Below are 22,358 nucleotides of genomic sequence, written 5' to 3'. Positions count from 1 at the left end.
CACAACGGATAGCTTACGCGTATACAAATATCATACGGCTGTCTCAAATTATCTCAAAGCGTCTCAAACACGTCTCGAACGCAAACATATATATATCGGAAGCGCAAGGCTATCGGATGGCGCAACGGCTCAAAACATATACAAATGCAAGCGAAAGCGCCGCGGCGAATGGGATCGCCCGGAACATATAACATACAAACACACACATGCTGAAATAGGCCTAACCCACATATACGTCTACGGACCTCTAAACGGACCAACGAGAATCATATGACGGGCGAGGGACCCGCCGTACCCTGAACAAACATATACATATACGACGAACGAATATATATACCAAAATGTGGGCTCCAGAATAAGGGGCACTCCCGAAACGACGAAAGGGTGTCCTAGACTAGCGGATCCAAGCGCGTGCATCGTACGCGGGCATGAAACGCGACCCCGAAGAAAGGGGTCGATGCGAAATATGTGCGAGTATGCAAAGCGAGAAAAATATATAAACAAATGCGAGTTATAATCGAAACAGTACGGAAAGTAAGTGCGTATCTAAAATATCAAAATGTTTATTTTCAAATTACAAATCATGCATAGGGCTCGGAAAATATGGTCGCCCGCCGTCATCGCGCCATAACACGACATAACACCGAAATTTTCAAATCTCCGTATCCCCGTCACGCGTCATAACACGGCGCAACACCGAATATATAGCGGAACCGGCCCTCAGCGAGGGCTCGGTGAACCATAACACTGACATAACACCGGAGTATAACAAAGTGCGCACGACAACGGAACAGGCTCGGGACTCGGCGAAGGATACAACGAATGCACGAGCGAGTCGTGAGTAACCATATGTATAAAATCATTATCATAGACTCGAAAAGATAAGTAAAATGACCATACTTGGAAATCGGAATAATAGTCAAACCAAATTCTTTCAAAGTCATCGGGATTACAAAAGAAGAGTCGCGGGACCCACGGACGGGTGTTGACCCTAAGACCCGCCTATGGAAAACATACTCATCATACGCCATACAATCACCTACGAACATATCGAGGGCAATCCGAGCCTTTCCCGTGAAAGTTACGGTCGTTCGTAGTTACGGAATTCTTAAGAACAACACTTTTTATACAACATTTGAAAATCAAATATTCCAAAGACATAAGGGCCAATATTTCATCATATCAAGCATACGAATTCCAAGAAACAAATAAGAGTCATACTCATGCTCGGATTGCGGGAATAGAATTTCCTCGAGGCTTGTGTCATAGCCTATTTGTAACTAAGGCATGCCAAAAGAAGAAAGGGTTGAGCTTTACATACCTCGTCCGCTCTCAAAGCTAGTCCAAGCTCAAGCTAATGCCAACCTACGCCTCGGGCTCCCCAAGGTCTACAAATATGTCAAAATATGCCAAACATTAGCCATAGGCATTTAGGCATTTAATTTCAAACTAACACTTAATTCTACGAGAATTTGAGCGACACTTCACAGCCAAATAGACCACCCCGAAATTTAACTCGACGAATCAACAACAACAACACCAACAACCAAACTAGCAACATCAATAATCAATCCGAAAAGCAATATAACATTAGTAACCCTCTTTTACATCATTCAACAACATTCATAATATTCAATTCAACGGCTTACATTCAAGCCAACATCAATGCTCATACATTCCACTACTAACCCGAACCCATACCCACAATATTCAAAGACATTTTAAACAATTCATACAACATTTCAAACATCCCAAACAACATCCCAACTCACCCGAAATCTGCCCCAAACCCGAGAACACCACTATAACCCATTCCTCACTTTCAAATCATGATTTGCACTAACAATACACACTCTAACAATGTCATTCTCATAAATATACAAATTACATCGAATGCACAATAATTCTCCAAATCAGCCCATACAATTACAACATCAATCTTAGTCATTAAACTCTCATTTCAACATAAATTCACAATGACAACATTCAAAATTCCAAATAAATTAATTCATTCATTATCATATAATATGACCCGTATTACCAACACTACACATATACATATGTTGATGATTCTCATTCTTTTCTTCACACTACACAACTAAACATGCTACATAAAATCATTTCATCATCCCAACAACCCACACCTACACGGCCAAACCTCATACACACGGCCTCAACTCCAACATACTATATTTCATGAATTTCATCCATATTAACATACCACAACATGCATACACCATTCGTAACACATAAAACAAGATTAAATCTTACCTTTCTTCTTCAACTTCACAAATAGGCTAGGGTTTGCGATTTACAAAACGGATTGTTTGATGACCCAAACAACACTTCCACGTTACTTAGGGACCTCCAATTAGTGGATTTGCATCAAAGAAATATTTTTGGGATGTCTCGATTTGGACTTGGTTTTTCTCCTCTTGGTAGAGGTTGTTGTTGTTGTTCTTCAACTTCTTGTTTTTTTTTCTAAGTGTTGAATGAAGATGAATGAATTAAGTCATCTTTACATACTAATATAAGTCATACAAGTGTCCATGGCCCACACATGTGTTGGACCAATTAAATTTGTCCACATAATGTGTGGGCCATCTCAACGCCACACGGCCAACATGGCCAAATAATGCATGATTTTCAACTTTCAATTATTCCATTTTTGGTCCCAAATTTTCCTAAATGTTCCATGCCAACAAATTCATGAACAACTTATGTCTTAAAATAAAATCGAAGGTCAAAAGTCCCGACTTTGCATCCCGGGATGGTTTTGTCCCTAACTTTCCATAGTTAATCCGGATTGTCCCAATGTGCAAAATACGGGATATAACAATCTACATCATGGGTTGAAAGCAGAAATTCTGCTAGAACTAGTTTACACATAAATTAGTAAGTCTAAATCCACAAGATTGATTAAAAAAGCCCAAATCTTAACATTTAATCTCATGTAATACACACCCTTACGAAGTTGGTCATACCCTAAGTTTTCTACCCCAAATCATGAGTTAAACCACAAATTAATTGTTTCTGATTAAAAAATTTACCCCTAGGATGATGGTTGAAGAATCCCTTGAAAGTGCCCAAAACGGAGCTCCATAGCTCTCAAAATGTGTTTGGAAATAATGGGGTTCGAATTTGGAAAAAGAGATATTAAAAGGGTTCTACTTTCAACGATTTTCGTGGAAGCGAACAGAGGCTCGCATGTGTGGCCTCGCATAGGCGGGAAATAATCCGCAGAAGTGAAAACCACTAACTCTCCCGTAATTCCACAGAAGCGAATGAAAACACGCAGAAGCGGCCATGCGCCTGCGGACCAACCAGCATAGGAGTGGGACCCTGCATTCCTTGCTTAACCTCGCTCCTACGGACCTTCTCACGCAGAAGCGGGCGCGCAGGTGAGGCCCCATGACTCACAGGTGCGGTTTCCCAGAACCAGAAAAATATGATTTTCACCAAATTCGATCCAACACTCAAAACTCCTTCGAAATCCTACGTACACCAACCAAAAATTCAAACTTATCATAAAACATGTTACGAACTCATTCGCGCACTCAGATTTCCCAAAAGAGGTCACCTTGACCCGGCGATGACCTAAGTCAACTCCAACCCAACCAAAACCAACACTCCCAACCAATGACTCAAAATGAAAATAGATTCCTTGGGAATCGTGACGCACCTCCCCGCAAATCATAAACTCCGAAATGAAGCTACATGAAGGGTAATTTGGGGAAAAAGGGATAAAATGCCCAAAACGACCAAACGGGTCATTACAGTAGCAGATTACTTTACAATCAAATCCTTTCCTTTTAGACTATTCTAAGTTAGCTTGTGTATGACACAAGAGTATTCAGGGAACAAGAAAGGGCTTAACCCACACAAACTAAAAGATACATACACTTCATTTTTCTTGATCAAAAGGAAGCACATTTCAAGACTTATACATTTGTATTCTGAAAAAGTTCTCAACATTTAGAAGAAAAAGAAACAGATATCTGACACTTTTAATGCTTACAAAAAAAATTCTCAATTTCAATATTGTATAAACACACACATAGAGGGTCCCACAAATTAGGTAAGAGGCATTGAGGAACCCTGATGCAAGAGAAAATCATAACAAGGCTGAGTTGGGATACTCAAAGCTCCATCTTGAGCTCATTACATCAGGACATCAACTCAACACATCCTCCTAGACTATGTGATACCTATTTATTAATTAGCAAATAGAAGGAATGGGGAATGAGGATCATGCTCTTGCTTAAGCCCTATGCCCCTATGCCCAAAATTTGCATACACATAAACAGTAGCCAAAAAGGAAAACAAATAGTAATAATTCAAATCTCAACAATCCACTACTCTGAGTTTTCACAGCCCATTTCGCGAGTCATGATGGCACCCACACTATCCCTCCTGGTGGGCGAACCATCTACTTAATCAAATATATTTATAAGAAAGACATGTGATGTGCCACATATTTGTGGCACATTCGATGCCTTTTTACTATGAATTTTTGTTGTTTTCAAGTAAGTCTGGGTCATTTTAATGTGTTTTTGTTGTGTTTTAGGAATAAGATGGCCCAAAAGCAAAAACAAAGGAAAAAGGAACAAATGCCCAGTAATAAAGATTTGACGGGTCCTTTGAAGCGTCGATAAATTCAACTTTCCAGTGATGGCCTTAGCTGAAGAGGACAAAGGACGGAGGCATCGACAAAGCATCGAACTGATCGACGTATCGTTGTTTATCGTCGAACATATTTGTCAACAAGAAGAGAGAAAGATGGAAGACTCAACGGAGCATCGAACTGATCGACGACACCATCGAATGGACCGTATAACTAATGAAACAAAGGATGGAGGCATCGACGGATCATCGAACTGATCGATGGTCGGTCGATCTTGCTACCAGGGACAGTTTTGTCAATTGTTGATGTGAGTTTTTGGATCCTATTTAAAGAGCATTTTAGTTTTTTTGTTCAGATATGGACATTCTCCAACATTTAATATTAGGTCCATTGGTGGGTGAGCATTGAATACACCACTTTTGGAGCTTTTCATGAAGACAAACGATTCTATTTCCACCATCTTTATTACACTTTGTAAGCTTTGTGTCTCTATTATTGCTTTCTACTTTCGTAAACAATATGTGTGAGTAGTTTCTTTAATCAAAGTTGTGGACCCAAATAATGGGTGTTATGTAATGGGTGTCTAACATTGCATATATATATATATATATATATATATATAATGAGTTTTGATGTGTTTTATTATTTCTCATATTAATTGTTAGTTAGTGGTTGCAAACACTTACTTATGCACAAGCCCTAGTTTTGTTTGGAAAGATGAACTAGGGTTTGAGTTGAAATAATATAACAAGGACTTGGGGTGCTAACCCTCGTTTAATGAAATCACTTAGGAATAAGAAGAGTTCTACTTGGCATATTTAATCGGTTTTACTTGCAACTTTTCTATATTTGGGAAAATCATGAAATGAAATATTTTCTAACTATTGGAAAATATTAGAAAGTGCATTAGAGATTAAGTGCATACAAAACCATGACCCATTAGAAATATATCATATTGACACCCATAGCATAACATCTAATCACAGCGGGGACACAACTTTGGTTCTTTTAATCCAAACAAATTTCAAATACTTCAAAATAACGAATACAAACCAAAACCCTTTTTCTATACTAGTTGGAATTGAACTAAAGTTTTTAGAGATAAGTAAAATATATGATTAGTATGTGTTTCACACTTTATTCCCTGTGGGATTCGACCCCAACCTAGTTGGGTTACTATATTTGACACCCACCGTCTTACGCCATAATTTAGGTGTAATTTGAGTGTATCAAATTTTGACGCCGTTGCCGGGGAATACGATTTTGAAATTTACTAATTGTTAAATACTTTTCTTTAAACCTTTTTCTATTCCATCAATATGTTTGTTGTCTCTTTGTTATTGGGAAAGAGATGGCTGGCAGAGCCAACCAAAACAATCGAAGAAATCAAAATCAAGAGGGGCTCCATATAAACCCTCCTGCACCTGTACCAGTAGCGGGAGAGGATAAGAATGTATTTGTGGATTTTATGAATGATGCGGAGTATGCGGCTGCAGTAGTTCCTCCTCGAGTTGGAAATGCAAACTTCAAAGTGGAGAGTCATAGCTACCATTTATTGAAACTTAATGGGTACTTCAAAAATTCTTCGGAGAATTGCCCACTTCGCCATCTCAAGAATTTCTTACATGTGTGTACTCAACAAACAAATGGCACTGTTCATTCTGATGCTCTTCGGTTGAGGCTTTTCAAATATTCTCTTATCAGAGAAGCTCGTGAATGGTATGAGAAGATTCCAAGCAACTCAATCCACACATGGGATGAATTATCCGATATTTTCTTAAAGAAGTGGTTTCCGCCGAGCAAAAAGGCAGAACTCCGAGACAGAATCTTTAAGTTCAAGCAATTACCGGGCGAACAACTACACAGTGCTTGGGACCGGTTCAAGTACTATCTAACCTAATCTCCCAATCATGGTTTCACGGAGAATGTGCTCATGGAGAAGTTTTACAATGGGTTAAACACTATGAATCAAATTGCGGTTAATACGGCCGCGGGTGGTTGTTTCATGGAACGGACTTTTGCAAATATTACTACTTTGCTAGATCAGCTCACCACTCATTACCAAGCTTGGCACTCCAATGATAGTGAAGATTTGTCCTATGGTAGTCCTTCTATTGCCGCGGTGGCCAAAGAGAATCATGAGCGAGATCGTGCTTTTGCTCAATTGCAAACCATCATGGATTTGCTATCAAAGAGGCTTGCGAAGAAAGAAACCAGAGGTGTAAATGTTGTTGAAGAAATGCCATCTCACACTCCCGGAATGTATCAAGTCTCGGAGGAGACCTATCTAGAGCGACAACAACAATGTGAGGATGCTAATTATATCGATAACTCTCAAGGGGGTTATTAAAAGCAATGGAGACCCTAACAACAAAGCAATCAATATGGCCGAAATGAATATGGTGGTTCAGATAGGAAGGATCACAACAACAACAAATTATGGTAATCGGGATTCTAATGCCTATGTTCCACTGAAAGGCTGTTCTTCCAACTCTCAAAATTAGCGAGAGAGTCCTTTCAATGATCAAGGGACCTCTCGAATGGAATCTATGCTTGAGAATATCTTGGAAAACCAAAACAAGAGTGACAAGAGGATGGAAAATTTGACCGAAGTGGTAGGCTATCACACCACTTCGATTCAAAAACTTGAGTCACAAATGCGAGATCTTTCTCGAAGCAACATCCTCCACAAAGAAGAGGACTTCCTAGCAACACAATTTCGAACCCAAGGGGTAGTAGAGGTGATCACATTGCCTCATGAAAAGCTATTTCTACTAGAAGTGGGAAGATCCTTAATGCGGTGGATGAGAGGGTGGTTGAACTTATTATTGTCGAGCCGGTTGTTGATGAGGTTATTGAAGAAGACATTGAGGCACCAATTAAAGTGCCTATTATTATTGAGAAGGAGAAGGTGGCACACCCAATTGTTGTTGAAGGTGATGAGGTGCCAAGTGTTGAAAAAGCTATCGAGGGTAGCCCTCAAAAGAGCAAGGTCAAGGGGGCAATTAGACCCTTAACTCAAACATATAAATCTCCTCCCCTGTTCCCACAAAGATTGATGAAAAGAACGGAGGATCCCAAGTGCCACGCTTCTATGACCAATTGAAAGGGTTGTCAATGAATATCCCATTTCTTGATGCTTTCCAAGAAATGCCGGGATTGACTAAAAACTTGAAGGACTTGTTGACGAAGAAAAGACCAATCAAGCATGATACGGTGGGAGTCACCCACCGTGAGAAGCTCACATTATTTCGTCCCAAAGGTTGAGAAGAAGGGAGATCCTAGGGCTTTCACTATTCCTTGCACCATCGATTACCATGATTTTGCTCGTGCCTTCTGTGATAATGGGGCTAGTATTAATTTGATGCCACTAGCCATCTATAAACAATTCGATTTGGGGACACCTAGACTAACAAGCATGCGTCTCCAAATGGCCAATAGAATCATCAAGAGACAGGTAGGGGTTGTTGATGATGTCCTTATCAGAGTGGGAGAATTCTTATTACCGGCGAATTTTATCATCCTTGATTGTGCGATTGACAAAGAAGTCCCAATTATCTTGGGAAGGCCATTTCTTGCCACCAAGAGAGCTTTAATGGACTCGAAAAAGAATGAAATAAAATTTCAGGTAAATAATGAAGAGGTAACCTTCCAAGCTAGCAAGGGGTTAAAATTGCCTAGTGCTTATGAGAACATTTCAGTCATTGATTCTTTCAACATTTCAGTCATTGATTCTTTCGATGTGGTAGACGGAAGCGGTGGAGCATAAATTAGAGAGGACACTGACGAAGCACTTTCATTTATTTTGGTGAATTTTGAGGCGGATGAAATGGAGGTATGTTGAAATGGTAAATTCTCTTATTGGCGGGGTTCGTATTCTTTGAGCCAACGAAATTATATCTTGATCTTGACAAAAGAACCACTCCGGCTAAGCCTTCGATTATTGAGCCACCAAAACTCGAGCTACTTTCATCTCATTTGAAGTATGCTTTTCTTGGCCCGGATAATACTCTACTAGTTATTCTCTCATCTTTGTTAAATGAGGAACAAACTCAAAGGGTGCTTGAAGTGTTGCAGGGAAACCGCACCGCGGCCAAAGTTCTTGAATGTGGCTATTATTGGCCCACCCTTTATCATGATGCAAATTTGTTGGTGAAATCTTATGACCAATGTCAACGCCATGGGTCAATTGGGAGAAAGCACGAAATGCCGATGAATTTTGTCATGGAGGTTGAACTCTTTGATGTGTGGGGCATCAACTTTATGGTCCCATTTGTGAGTTCTCGTGGTATACGGTACATCCTTGTTGCGGTTGACTATGTGTCCAAGTGGGTCAAAGCGATAGCATTGCCCAACAATGACGGCAAGAGTGTCACAAATTTTCTCAAAAAGAACATATTCACAAGGTTTGGCACTCCTAGGGCAATCATTAGTGATGGTGGCACTCAATTTTACAACAAGCAATTCACTAATCTCATGGAGAAGTATGGTGTGAAGCATAGGGTGAAAACTCCTTACCATCCCCAAACTAGTGGGCAAGTCAAAGTCTCCAATCGGGAGATAAAGAGTATCTTAGTTAAGATGGTTAATGCAAATAGAACCGATTGGTCATTAATGCTTGATGATGCTCTTTGGGCTTATAGAACGGCATTCAAGACGCCCATTGGTACTTCTCCTTATCGGTTGGTGTTTGGCAAAGCTTGCCATCTATCGATTGAACTTTAGCACAAAGATTTGTGGGCATTGAAAAAATTGAACGTGGATTGGGATGAAGTGGCCAAGTTGCAGTTGTTTCAAACGAATAAAATGGATGAGTTTCAGTATCACGCCTACGAGAGTGTGGCATTGTATAAAGAGAAGATGAAGCATTATCATGATGTCAAACTTTTAAAGAGAGATTTTCATCCAGGTGATTCGGTGTTGCTATTCAATTCAAGGTTGAAGCTCATTCCGGGCAAATTGAAATCCAAATGGTCCGGCTCTTTTACTTTGGTGAGTGTTTCACCCAATGGTTTGATGGAATTGAAGTTCGAAGATGGGACTCGTACCTTCAAGGTGAATGGCCATCGGGTAAAGCACTACCATTGGATGGTTGATGGGGACAAGATTGTTGATGCTCACCGATTGAAACATGGCACCGAACCTTGACACCAAAAATGGTATTACGTCGTGCCGCGACGTTAAATTGTGCACTTCTTGAGAGGCAACCCATGTTCATTTTCACGTTTTTTTTTTCATTTCGTTGGTTTTGTTCTTGTATTGTTTTGATGTTTGTTGTTGTATCTAGGAACCTAAGTGTTGAATGGAGAAATCGCAAAGGAAGCAAATGAATGATGCGCATTCGACGGACCGTCAATCTATTTGACGAGCCGTACAATGCGCCGCCTTGGTCTACACCACATGGAAGATTCGTAATCCTTTGAAATTACGGCTTTCTCTGTTGTTAATCGATGTGGAGTTGATCTGTTAGACGGGCGTCAAGCCTACCGTCGAACTATTCGACGAAGCGTCTTTCTCAGCGTAGACTAGGATGACAACAACTGGGCACCTTCTCGCTTAAGCTTATTCGATGACAGGTTCGACGCTCCGTCGAACTGATTGACGGTCAATTTGCCGGGCGTTCTTCTCCCTTGTATTTTAAATAAGAAAGCAAACGAAGTTGCAATCGACGGAACATCGAACACATTGGACTCTCCGTCCTTTTAACGGGATAGTTAGGGTTAATTTTTTTATTAAATGACCGCCCCTTTCTTTCTCCCCATTTCTTCCTTCTTTTCAAATTTTAATTCTATCTCCACCTTTCCCACTCCCATAACCGTTACTCCACCTTTCCCTCTCTTAGATACACCCATTAACCATTATTCCTCCCATTTACCATCATTCTCTCTCTCGTTTTCTCTCTCATTCTGTAGTGTTGTAACCCTAGCAGTGGCTCTTTGTGTGTTCATCACCCCTTAAGTGCAAAAATCGAGTCCTCTCTCACTTTTAAAGTATGCTAGATCATCTATTGATTGTTCATATGTTCATACTAGTTGTTTGCTTCGACTTCCATGTATTGTTTTTGTTAGTTTATTTTTGCTAGTGGTTTGTTTGGATGTTTGATTCATTGGGAATAGCTAATTCTTTGAGAATTGAGACTCGTTGGAGCGAGTACATCGTCTTCCACCGATTCAGAGGGCATTACGATAAACATACTTCTTTCATGAGATTATTGTTGTTTTGCCCGTCACCTGTTTGATGAAATGCCCAAGTGTGAATTTTTTTTTAAGTGGTGTTGTTTGAAACTTTGGCTTGGAGGGCATTACGACCAAAGAGTTGTTTTGCCCTCTAATTGTTTTCCATAATCTAACCCGAGCCAACGTTGGGTGAAGTCTGAGTAACCCTAATTACGAGAGGGTTTGCACCACGACCCGAGGATCATATTGAGTAGATGTAAATGGTATTAAATTGAGAACCAAAGTAAGCATTATTGCGCTGTGATGTAAGAAAAAGACTAGAAGTCCATTCGACGCTAAGTTCGATAGTCCGTTGATTCACTCGACGACCGTCCTTCTTAATGTCAAATGATTCCTCACAAAAGGTTGAGGCAAAACATACTCGATGGTGGACTCGACGGTCTGTCGAATCAATCGACGGAGCGTCCTTTCCACCGTTAATAATTTGTAATTTATAGTGATCAAAGATAGATCGACGGTGAGAGCGACGGCCCGTCAATCGGTTCGACGACCGTCCTTCTGATTGTCGTTCTTTCACGAGCACATCGACGCTCCGTCGATCTGTTGGATGTTTCGTCGATCAGTTCGATGGAGCCACTGGCAGTTTTAAAATTCTCACGTGTTTTGCATCTTTTTCTTGTTTTGATATATTTTTATGGTTGTCTCAATGACGAATGGTGTTCTTTTTGCAAATATGCCTCCAAAGAATCCAGTCAGGCAGGGTAGTGGTCCTAAAAAAGGCCGAGGTTAGAGACAATCGACCCTTGTTCTTAGAGATGAACCCTCCAACTCTGCAAGTGAGGAGGTGGTGCCAACGACTACAAAGAGAGCACGGACCACCACTCCTCGTGCGTATCTGCCTATCCCAAACTCCCCTAGTACAAGAGGGAGTCATCCCTCCACGCCCACTATTGCTACCGAGGGCGAAGCAGGCAGCAACAAGCCTCTCCGGGCCCGGGTCGGATGAGGAACAATAGTAGATACGGCTGCAAAAGAGGGAGATAGCTGCAATCCGATTTTCTTATGATATGTACAGAAAGTACTACATAAAAGAGGCGACTACAGTCACCGGGGGTAATCTAAGGAGGAATATTCAAGAAGAGGAACAAATCTGTATGAGTGGATTAGCAACGGTTACCCTCGGATTCACGTCTCATCCATCCAAAGACTATCATTTAGAGGCATTCACACAGCCTCCAAGGGACTATTGACCAACCATGGTTCGGGAATTCTATGCCATATACAGAGTGCTTCTAGAGAAGCGACACAAGAAAAAGAAAGATTTGAAAGCCGCCTCTCTGTTAGATGCAGTGTATGTTCGAGGTGTGCATGTTGATATCTCAGCCCGCCCAATCAACAGGTTTTATTTTGGAGATGACTTCGTTAAGCCAGCCACAGTGGAATATGATGATAAATTTGAAAGAAGAGTGGAGCGCTCTGTGAGAGAATGGTTTGCAACAATGATGGCTCGGGGTCCGGCAGATAAGGCACCATGGTTGAGTAGCTTGTCTGCAAAGATATATAAGGCTGATATTAGCTTGGAAGCTAAATTTTGGTGGAGTTTTGTCATATATTGCATTCTGCCTACCGGAGCGGATAACATACTCACACCGGATAGAGCAGTGGTTGTGGCTGCAATGCTATCCAGATACCCAATGAATATGGGGAGTTAATCAGTAGAGCCATTCGGGCACACGTACCACAGGAGGTGACATCATTAATATTCCCGTGCCTTATCACACAATTGTGCAGGATGGCCCAGGTGAGACACATTCAGGCCTTCGCCACCACCCTCCCAACAGTAAAGGTGTATGACATCACATGGAGTAGGGATGAGACAATTTGTACATCTCAGACCACTAGTACTTCACTGCTAGAGCTTCGAGATGAGCAGACTGAGCATGTTATAGATTCAGTGCCACAGGGCACAATTGATCTGAGCACTGAGGGCCCTTCCACAACAACTGCCTCCACACTAGCTGTAGCGGATGCTACCACTTCTTCAGAGGCACTACCTCGACCTGTTGTCCCATATTTAGCTCCCATTCCTCCTTCAGCCGCAGCATCAGCCTCCGAGGATATCTTTGTCCTCAACAGGGTGAACTTCAGAGAGTTTTCCATCAAGGCAGAGCGAGCTGATCAGAAGGTGACTCGAATATTACAGCAGTTGGGTAGGTTTGTTCGCAAAGAAGGTTACACGTAGTTAGAGCCTCTTAGAGAAGGCATGGAGAGGCATCACGCCAGGGTGAATGCGAGACTTGACGGTTTAGAGATGCGGATACTCACTATTGAGAAGAAGAGTGAAAGTGGTACTTCTGGAGATTTGGAGACCGAGCTTGAACAGCTCAGAGCTGAGGTCAAGGACCTTCGTGTGTGAGAGCAGGTTATTGTGGATGACCTAACACCACCTGAGCCAGTCACCAGCATTTCAGATTTGATCAAAGTATTGACTTGGTGACGGAGGATGAGAGTAGGAAAAGTCTCAAGAGAAAGAGGATTGAGACATTAACTGCTGATGATGACGAGGGTATTGATAATGAGGATAAGGACCCGAGTTTCAGGAGAGTATTCGTTAGTCGCACCTAGACACGAGGTTCACAGGAGCATCTTCCAGTATCAGTGCTATCCCAGCACCAGTCGGGCCGATTACTATAGCTCCTCGGGACTGCCAGTCATAGGGTTAGTCGGCCTCCACCTCCGGATCCTTGGTTCTAGTAGAGAGGGTTTTTATTCACCGGCGTGAGGAGACACGACGGCGGCAACGGGATTAGAGCGTCTCAGGTCGGCCCCTCCACCATTGGGTAATGGTATGATTTTGATTCATTGGGGACAATGCATCCTATTTTTGCTAGGGGTGGAGTAACCTGATGTATCTTGTAGTGTATTATGTGTTAAATCTTGCTTAGAGTAATTGTGACTTTAATGGTTGTTGCATTTTGAACTTATTGCATGGATTTTGAGAACAAATTGGAATGAAAATGGTATTTTTGAACTTGGAAATGAAATGATTTGAAATTGACCCCTCCAAAATTTTATTACTTATCATAAGTTGTAATGAATTGACATGTATGGTTTTTTTTTTGTGACATCATAGATATTAGAGTGTGTATGTGTTGAGTGTTAAAATCCTTATGTCATTGTGCGTGTGAGAACTTTCTTGTGTTCATTGTTGGCATATGTGGATCTAGAACTTGCCTGGTAAGTTGTGCTATATTGCTTAGGATAGTTGGTTGTGAAGTGATCATAGGCTTTCCTTGTAAATAGTCACTTTAGCCTTAAAAAAAAGCCCAAAACCCGTTCTCTATGTATATCATTAGTTCCCCATTTTTGTGCCTTTGACTTGTTTTTCTTGATTAGCCGTAACAAACCTTTTTCCCCTCTTCATGAATTAATTCCATCTTTGCACCCATTCCCTCCTTGACACTACGAGAGAAAAGAGGCAAATCGCCTCAGTTGGGGGTGGTATATGTGTGCAATAGAGGCTAAGAGCCTAAAGCTGGGTGTGTGTGAGTTACATAGTCGAGAACTAGATGTGGTAGCGGAATAAATTTGAGAAAAGTGATTTATATAAAAAATAAAAAAAAGATAATATGAAAATTGTCTCATAAAAAGATTGTAAATTCTATTAAGAATAAAATCACATCATAGTCATGAGTTGAAGAATTAAAGGGAAAAACATGAATAGAATGGGCGTGCAAAAGAAAAAAAAGTGAGAATGTGTAGTATAAAGGAGGATGAGTCACTAATTCCCAAATAAGTATCCTACCCGTCCCCGAGCCTACATTACAACCCAAAAACAAGTCCTATAGTGATCACAACTGAACCATCCGAGAGTGTTAGGCATTGAAATTAAGGGCAAGCATATGGTATCTGCACTTGTAAATCATGAACTTCTTTGTGAGCGTGAGTGCTTTCTATTCTCATTTATCCTTGTCCCTGTTCTTATCTTAAAATTGTGTGCGGAACATTCTTTGGTCTACGTGAGGGCATAATGGTTAATACACGCGTGCATTGATGCTTTTGATAATGTGATGTCATTGATTGAAGCGTCATAGTCAATGCTAACAAGTTATTATGAAAGAACTTTGTTTTGAAATGAGGAAAGACGGAGTTGACTTGAAAATGCACATGCCGGTAGTGATGAACAAACACCATTGTAGATACGTTTACTTTATTTTAGTATAGTTGTAATTTTTATTTTGTAGTTGTTTTGTTTGACTTGCTTGAGGACAAGCAAAGATTCTAAGTTGGGGGTATTGATGTGCCAAGGATTTGTGGCACATTCAACGCCTTTTTACTATGAATTTTGGTTGTTTTCAAGTAAGTCTGGGTCATTTTAATGTGTTTTGGTTGTGTTCTAGGAATACGATGGCCCGAAAGCAAAAACAAAGGAAAAGGAAAAAATGCCCAAAAATGAAGATTTGACGGTCCGTCGATCAATCGACGGACCGTCCTTTGAAGCGTCGATAAATTCAACTTTCCAGTGATGGCTTTAGCTGAAGAGGACAAAGGACGGAGGCATCGATGAAGCATCAAACTGATCGATATTTCGTCGTTTGTATCATCGAACATATTTGTCAACAAGAAGAAAGAAAGACGGAAGACTCGACAGAGCATCGAACTGATCGACGGCACCGTCGAATGGACCGTATAACTGAAGAAACAAAGGACGGAGGCATCGACGGATCGTCGAACTGATCGATGGTCCGTCGATCTTGCTACCAGGGGCAGTTTTGTCAATTGTTGTTGTGCGTTTTTGGAGCCTATTTAAAGAACATTTTAGTTTTTTGCTCAGACCTGGACATTCTCCAACATTTAATATTAGTTCCATTGGTGGGTGAGCATTAAATACACCACTTTTGAATCTTAGTGAAGACAAAAAGATTCTATTTCCACCATCTTTATTACACTTTGTAAGCTTTATGTCTCTATTATTGCTTTCTACTTTTGTAAACAATATGTGTGAGTAGTTTCTTTAATCGAAGTTGTGGACCCAAATGATGGGTGTTATGTAATGGGTGTCTAACATTGCATATATATATATATATATATAATGGGTTGTGTGTGTTTTATTATTTCTCATATTAATTGCTAGTTATGGTTGCAAACACTAACTTATGCACAAACCCTAGTTTTGTTTGGAAAGATGAACTAGGGTTTGAGTTGAAATAATATAATAAGGACTCGGGGCGCTAACTCTCGTTTAATGAACTCACTTAGGGATAAGAAGAGTTCTACTTGGCATATTTAATCAGTTTTACTTGCAACGTTTCTATATTTGGGAAAATCATGAAAAGAAGCACTTTCTAACTATTGGAAAATATTATGAAGTGCATTAGAGATTAAGGGCATACAAAACCACGATCCGTTAGAAACATATGATATTGACACCCATAGCATAACATCTAATCACGGCGGGGACACAACTTTGGTTCTTTTAATCCAAACAAATTCCAAATACTCCAAAATAGCGAATACAAACCAAAACCCTTTTTCTATACTAGTCGGAATAGAACTAAAGTCTTTAGATATTAGTAAAATATATGATTAGTATTTGTTTTACACTTTATTCCTGGTGGGATTCGACCCCAACCTAGTTGCGTTACTATATTTGACACCGACCGCATTACGCCATAATTTAGGTGTAATTTGAGCGTATCAACATGCGAAAATAAAATCTAAAATTATACTAAATGGTCTTGCATGACATAATTTATATTACAAGTGCAGAAATACTTAGACAGTTACAACCTCAAAACTTGGTCTTAACTTATACAAGAGCTTCTCATATGGAATACATAGTCTGAATAATGGAATACAAATCTCAAATACTAGAATAAAATACTGTCTGTAGAATAGGAAATATACAGAATAATCATAAGAAGAGATCCAAGGCTGCAGATCTGGCTATAGCTCGCCCCAAAGTCTCTGTTAAATAGCCTCGGGATCGATCACGAGGTCAAGAACTTGAACCTGGATCAACTCTGCACTCCACAAAAAGTGTAGTAAGAGTCATATGAGTACAACACCAGTACTCATAGGCATCATAGGCTGACAACAATTAGATAACACATATAAGATGAAGGAATTAACAAGTAGAGAAGATAAGGAAATCAAGTACAGTCACAAAATCAATTTTCAGTTACAGTTTCAGAAAGAGTATGTAATTCATCAAATAAGCAGTCATGAGTAAATGAATGAATGTAATGCAATGCAACGCAGTGCAGTGTCACATAGAACAACTCTCCTATACACACATGCTAAAGGCTATGCCTTAGAGTCATGACCCATGGTGAATCCATGATGTCCATGTACCACACTCGCTTTCCGTCACGCAGACTCGGAGGCTATCAATGTACCAAGTTCCACACAGGCCAACTATCACTCTCCTTCACACAGATTTGGAGCCTATCAATGTACCAAGCGTCACACAAGCCAACTCTCACTCTCCTTCACACACACTCGGAGGCTATCGATGTACTAAGTGCCACACAAGCCAACTCTCACTCTCCGTCACACAAACTTAGAGGCTATCAATGTATTAAGTGCCATATAGGCCAACTCTCTCTGTCATATCAATCACATATGAAGACTGATGGAATGTCATGCATGGAATCACTTTCAAAAATATCTCAAATCATAGAATCAATAGATGTCGGTCATGAATGCAAAACACAACTCCAGTCGGTGATATTATCCTTCCCTTTTCCATAAGATAAGTGAGAAATTAAGTGAAAGGGATGATTCAATCCATAATCACAAATATTAGGTAACATGGCAACAATCCCACATAACAACATCCATACCAAACTAGTGGATACATCACCACAACTATGCCCGAGGGCCTATCATGCTTTCCCTCTCAATATATACAAAGAACCTACGATTCTCTAATCAGAATTTAAAAGGTAAGTCATAACCCACATTGAAGCCGACCAAGAGCCACGTACCCGAACCGAGCCTTCCCCTCCCGAAGTGTCTCAGAATGGTCAAAATCTCGATCCGATAGAATATTAAGTCTTCTGGAAGCTCTACCCCGTCCAAATTCTTCAAACAAGTTCGATCTAGTCAAAATAGTATTCTACAAGGTTAAACGAGTCCAATGATACCCATATTGTCATACTTTGATTCGGAACCTAAAAATGAACCCAAAAAGGCAACCTCGAGCCCCCAAGGGAAAAAATAGAATTTTATTATAAAATTGGTTTACCTATAGCATAAATAGTCTAAATCCAGAAAACCCATTCAAAAAGCCTACATCTTGATCCTCAAATCCATGGTTTACCACTTTTCACCTTTTATGTTCAAAACCCCAATTTTCCCCAACCAAACACAGATAAAATTGATAAATAATGAAAAACATCTAAAGGTTAGATACTTATTCCCTTGTTGAGATGAGAAGAACGCTGCAAAAATCACCTTAAACTGAGCTCTAGAACTCAAGATATGCTCAAAATACTTAATGGACGAAGTCTGAATTTTAAGTACACTGTGATTTTCACTTCCGCGGCCACAAGGTCGCACTTGCGACTTTTCACGTGTCATTTTTGCACCTACGGGGTCGTAGGTGTGGACCCAACGTCGCGGGTCAGGAACACCAGAACCAACAATCCTTTCTATTACTAAAATGGGCATAACTCCCACATATGACGTCGAAATTTGACGATTCATTTTTGCTATGGCTTCGTAATTATGATACGGATCTAGAGGTTTAATGAAAACATAAAACAAAGGTCGCTTGATCAATATGGTACCCTTTATTGCAGAAGAAACGACGCCAATGTCACACCCCAAATCTAGAGAGGCGAGATCGGCACTCGATGCCATACCAGGCCCGAGCAAACCACTCTAAATCTGTAACTCTGGAGGAGTAGTCCTCAACTTAGGCCGATAGGGCCTACCTACACACAGACAATATCAACAAGATATATATAAACACTGGGTATCTCGTCTGAACTGAGCACATGTTACACCTCAAAAATTTTCACGTCGTTTGTGAATTAACGTAAGCTCGAAGAGGTCATGGAACCCTTATGAGGTTAAGAAATCTTCTTAACAAGTGCTAAGCAAGTGACTAAAGGTTCTGGATCAAGCAAATTGAAGAAAATAAGTTTGTCGAAAATTTTAAAAAATTTGGCTGAATTTTTTATAGAAATTTTGGGTCAAATTTAGAGAAGTATATCTTTTAGTATATGAAGAGTTTTGAAGTAAAGTAAAAGCCTAAATTGAAGTTCATTGATTCTAGTTTCCAACGCAATAAACCGCTCATCGATATGACAACAGAGTAAAGAGTTATGGACGTTACAAGTTAGGCTGATAGAGCAGAAACACGCAGCTACAGTGCGCCACACGCGCGCTACAGTACCCTAAAATTCTAGGTCGGTGCCAGCCGACTCTAGAACACTATATAAGGGGTTTTACCCCTTATTTATTCATCCAAATCCCCCTAAACATATCCCAAATCCTTTAGAACATTCCCTAAACTTCCATAACATGCACATATATTCCTACAAGTCTATATGACAATTTTGGTCATTTTTATTTCATTTTTAACATAACCCCAAGTCCTAGAAAGCCCTAGAAACCTCTCCAAACATATTCCAACATATTTCCAAGCCTAAACCAAGGATCAAAGTGAAGATTAAAGTGGTTAAGGGTTCCAAGTGAGGTCTACACTTATCTCCACTTCTTCAAGATGTTTGGGTGAGTATTTTTAAGGTGAAGTAACCATGGAATTGAAGTCTTCTTGAATTTTGAGGTAAGATTTTCATCTTAGTTTCATGTTTATGAGTTTGTTTGGAAATTATGTTAAAATTTGAGGAGAATAAAATTGGAGGAAAAGTTCAAATATGCATTTGATTATATTTTGAGTTGTGAATTAACTTGAGTTATAATTATTAGTATGTTTTGAGCATATTCTTGTTATAAGGGATAATAATGATGTTAAGAAATTGTCGTATACAAGTGTATAAGGGGTTGTGTGAAGTTGTTGCTATGGATTGATTATGAAAAGAAGTTTTGGGATTGAATTGAGTATAGTTTGAATGTAATCTTTTAATTATGGAATTGTTGATGTTTTATTGTGTTTTGGGAGTTGTTTTGAAGATTGGAGGGAGTCGAAGATATAGGGGTGATACTGCCCGAATTTCGGTTGATTCTAATGGGGGTTTAATTTGAAGGCTTAAGATAAGCATATGACGATAAGCCTAGCAATAATATGAATTCTCTTGAATGTAGATTTACGAGCTTGGGAGGATAAGCATTAAGTAGTTAGGGAGACCAAAAAGGTATGTTAAGGCTAAACACTTTCTTTCTAAAGGCATGATTCCTTTCTCATGAACCTATATATGTTTTCCATAACATCCTTATTTCCAAAAAGCTAGAAATTCACGATTCTCAAAGTTCTTATGATGCCAAAGATAGATGTTTTCTATGATGATAATGATGATGATGATGATTCCATTTTTGGAGATTCCAAAGCTTATGGATTTAATGCTACTATGAGATTATTGAGCTTATTTTATGATTTTATTGATTTTATTCATTGTTGTTGATCTCACCTTATGATAATTGTTTCTTCAAGGTGAGATATAGCGATGATGATTGCTCCATAATATAAATCGGAGGTTACCGACCTTACGTCACTCCAATAGAGTAGAAATGTTTAACTGGGCTCGCATGCATGCTATATGCATTTATATATGTAACTTTTATAATACCGTGCCCACATGGCTGGGCAAGATATTATATATAACCGTGCCTACATGGCCGGGCATGATACTATATATCTAACCGACCCTTAGTGGCCGGGCATTATACTATATACATAAGCGACCCTTAGTGGCCGGGCATTATACTATATACATAACCGACCCTTAGTGGCCGGGCATGATTATATATATATAATCAACCCTTAGTGGCCAGGCATGATACTATATATATATATATATATATATATATACACATACACACATACACACATAACTGAGTCTCAGTGGCCGGGCAGGATACTATATATGTATATATGAAAAAGTCTTTTTTTTTTAAAAGCCAAGCATGCATGACATCCGCCTTAAAAAGTCATTCAGAGGCACAGGTTGATCTCTTCTATATTATGTTATCTTCATACTTTCATTATGTGGTTACTCGTACCTTACATACTCAGTACATTATTCGTACCGACGTCCTTTTTGTGGACGCGTTCATACCCGTATGCGTATGTGTGTAGACTGCACGAGACCATTAGGTGGTTCATCGGCGAGTTTCAAAAGCGCTCCAAATTGCCCGTAGCCGTGCGCTTATTGGTACTACCCCGTGTATATATATACTGGGCATGGCGAGTCCTACCCATCTTTATGGATTCCCCGTATTCTATATGAGGCTCGTAGATAGATGTGCGTAGCTAGAAGTCCCATATAAATACGGTTCATATTATTGTATTATATTACGACGCAACCTTGTTCTTGTGTTTACGGGCATAGCTGATGACTTTACTATATAGAGGTGTGTCACTATCTTGTAATATGTGCCATTACAGAGTATGACGCCTATGAGATATCTTTGTGGTCCACCCAGAAATGATTATGAGATGTATGTTCAGAGGTGCTCGGTGGGTTAGTTCCGAGTGCCCATCATGGCTCTCTGGTTGGGTCGTGACAAAAGTGGTATCAGAGCAGTTTGTCCTAGGGTATGTCTACGAGCCATGTCCAGTAGTGTCTTATTTATGGGTGTGAAGCGCGCCAGACTTATAAATAGGAGGTTGCAGGGCATTTATAAATAATTAACCTTTCTTTCTCATCTTAGATCGTGCGATAGAGCTATCTTACCAGGATTCCCTTTTTCCTAATCGTGCGAGTATGTTTTCAGCGATGCCTATGAAGAGAAAAGCAACAGCCGTCCAGAAGGGCGAGGCAGTGACCAAAAGGAGGACTGAACGGGAGCCGCCGATAGATATAGAGGAGGGTGAGCCTCAGAATGAGGTTCCATCTCTGACCTATCATACTCCACCCATTTTAGAGGAGCATGAATGGGCCTCACCTCTAGCTCCAATACCCCCAATTCCTCGCGCCCACCGGATGCCGCGGGGCAAGAGATAAGAGATGCCATCCTTGTCAACGGTTAGCCAGCTCGGTGCTCGGCGGCGGTGGTGTAGGCCATGGTGATAGGGGTCAGAGGAAAAGAATCAGATCTTTAGGGTTTGACAGTGAATTCTGAGGTGGCTCAAGGCAGCAGTTCTCTAAACGCTCAGCTCATTCAACAACTAGTGTGCCTCCACAGTTTCCTGGACCCAGGTTTGATAACCCACTTATTCCCGACCAAGCCAGAGCTCCAGAGTTTCGGGTTTCTAGTATAGGGATGATTCAGGCCGGATGAGACTACCTTCACCCCAATGTGCTCAGTGTGGCAGGCCACATTCTGGACAGTGCCTCTTAGGTTCAGGTGCTTGTTATGCCTGCGGTCGAATTGGTCATATGATGTATGATTTTCCCTTAGGGAACAGCAGAGATAAGGTTCAGCCC

General features: G+C 40.3%; 1 protein-coding gene across 1 annotated transcript; it reads left to right on the top strand.

Annotated features, from left to right (window-relative positions):
• The first annotated feature begins 7,832 nt into the window (after positions 1-7,832).
• On the top strand, positions 7,833-8,393 carry LOC132064655 (uncharacterized). The gene has a single exon (XM_059457722.1). The coding sequence runs from the start codon at positions 7,833-7,835 to the stop codon at positions 8,391-8,393; it is 561 nt and encodes a 186-aa protein (XP_059313705.1).
• Positions 8,394-22,358: the final 13,965 nt, after the last annotated feature.

This window comes from Lycium ferocissimum, chromosome 1 (genome assembly GCF_029784015.1).
Source record: "Lycium ferocissimum isolate CSIRO_LF1 chromosome 1, AGI_CSIRO_Lferr_CH_V1, whole genome shotgun sequence".
Taxonomy (NCBI): Eukaryota; Viridiplantae; Streptophyta; class Magnoliopsida; order Solanales; family Solanaceae; genus Lycium; species Lycium ferocissimum.
This window is presented reverse-complemented; position numbering and strand designations above follow the sequence as displayed.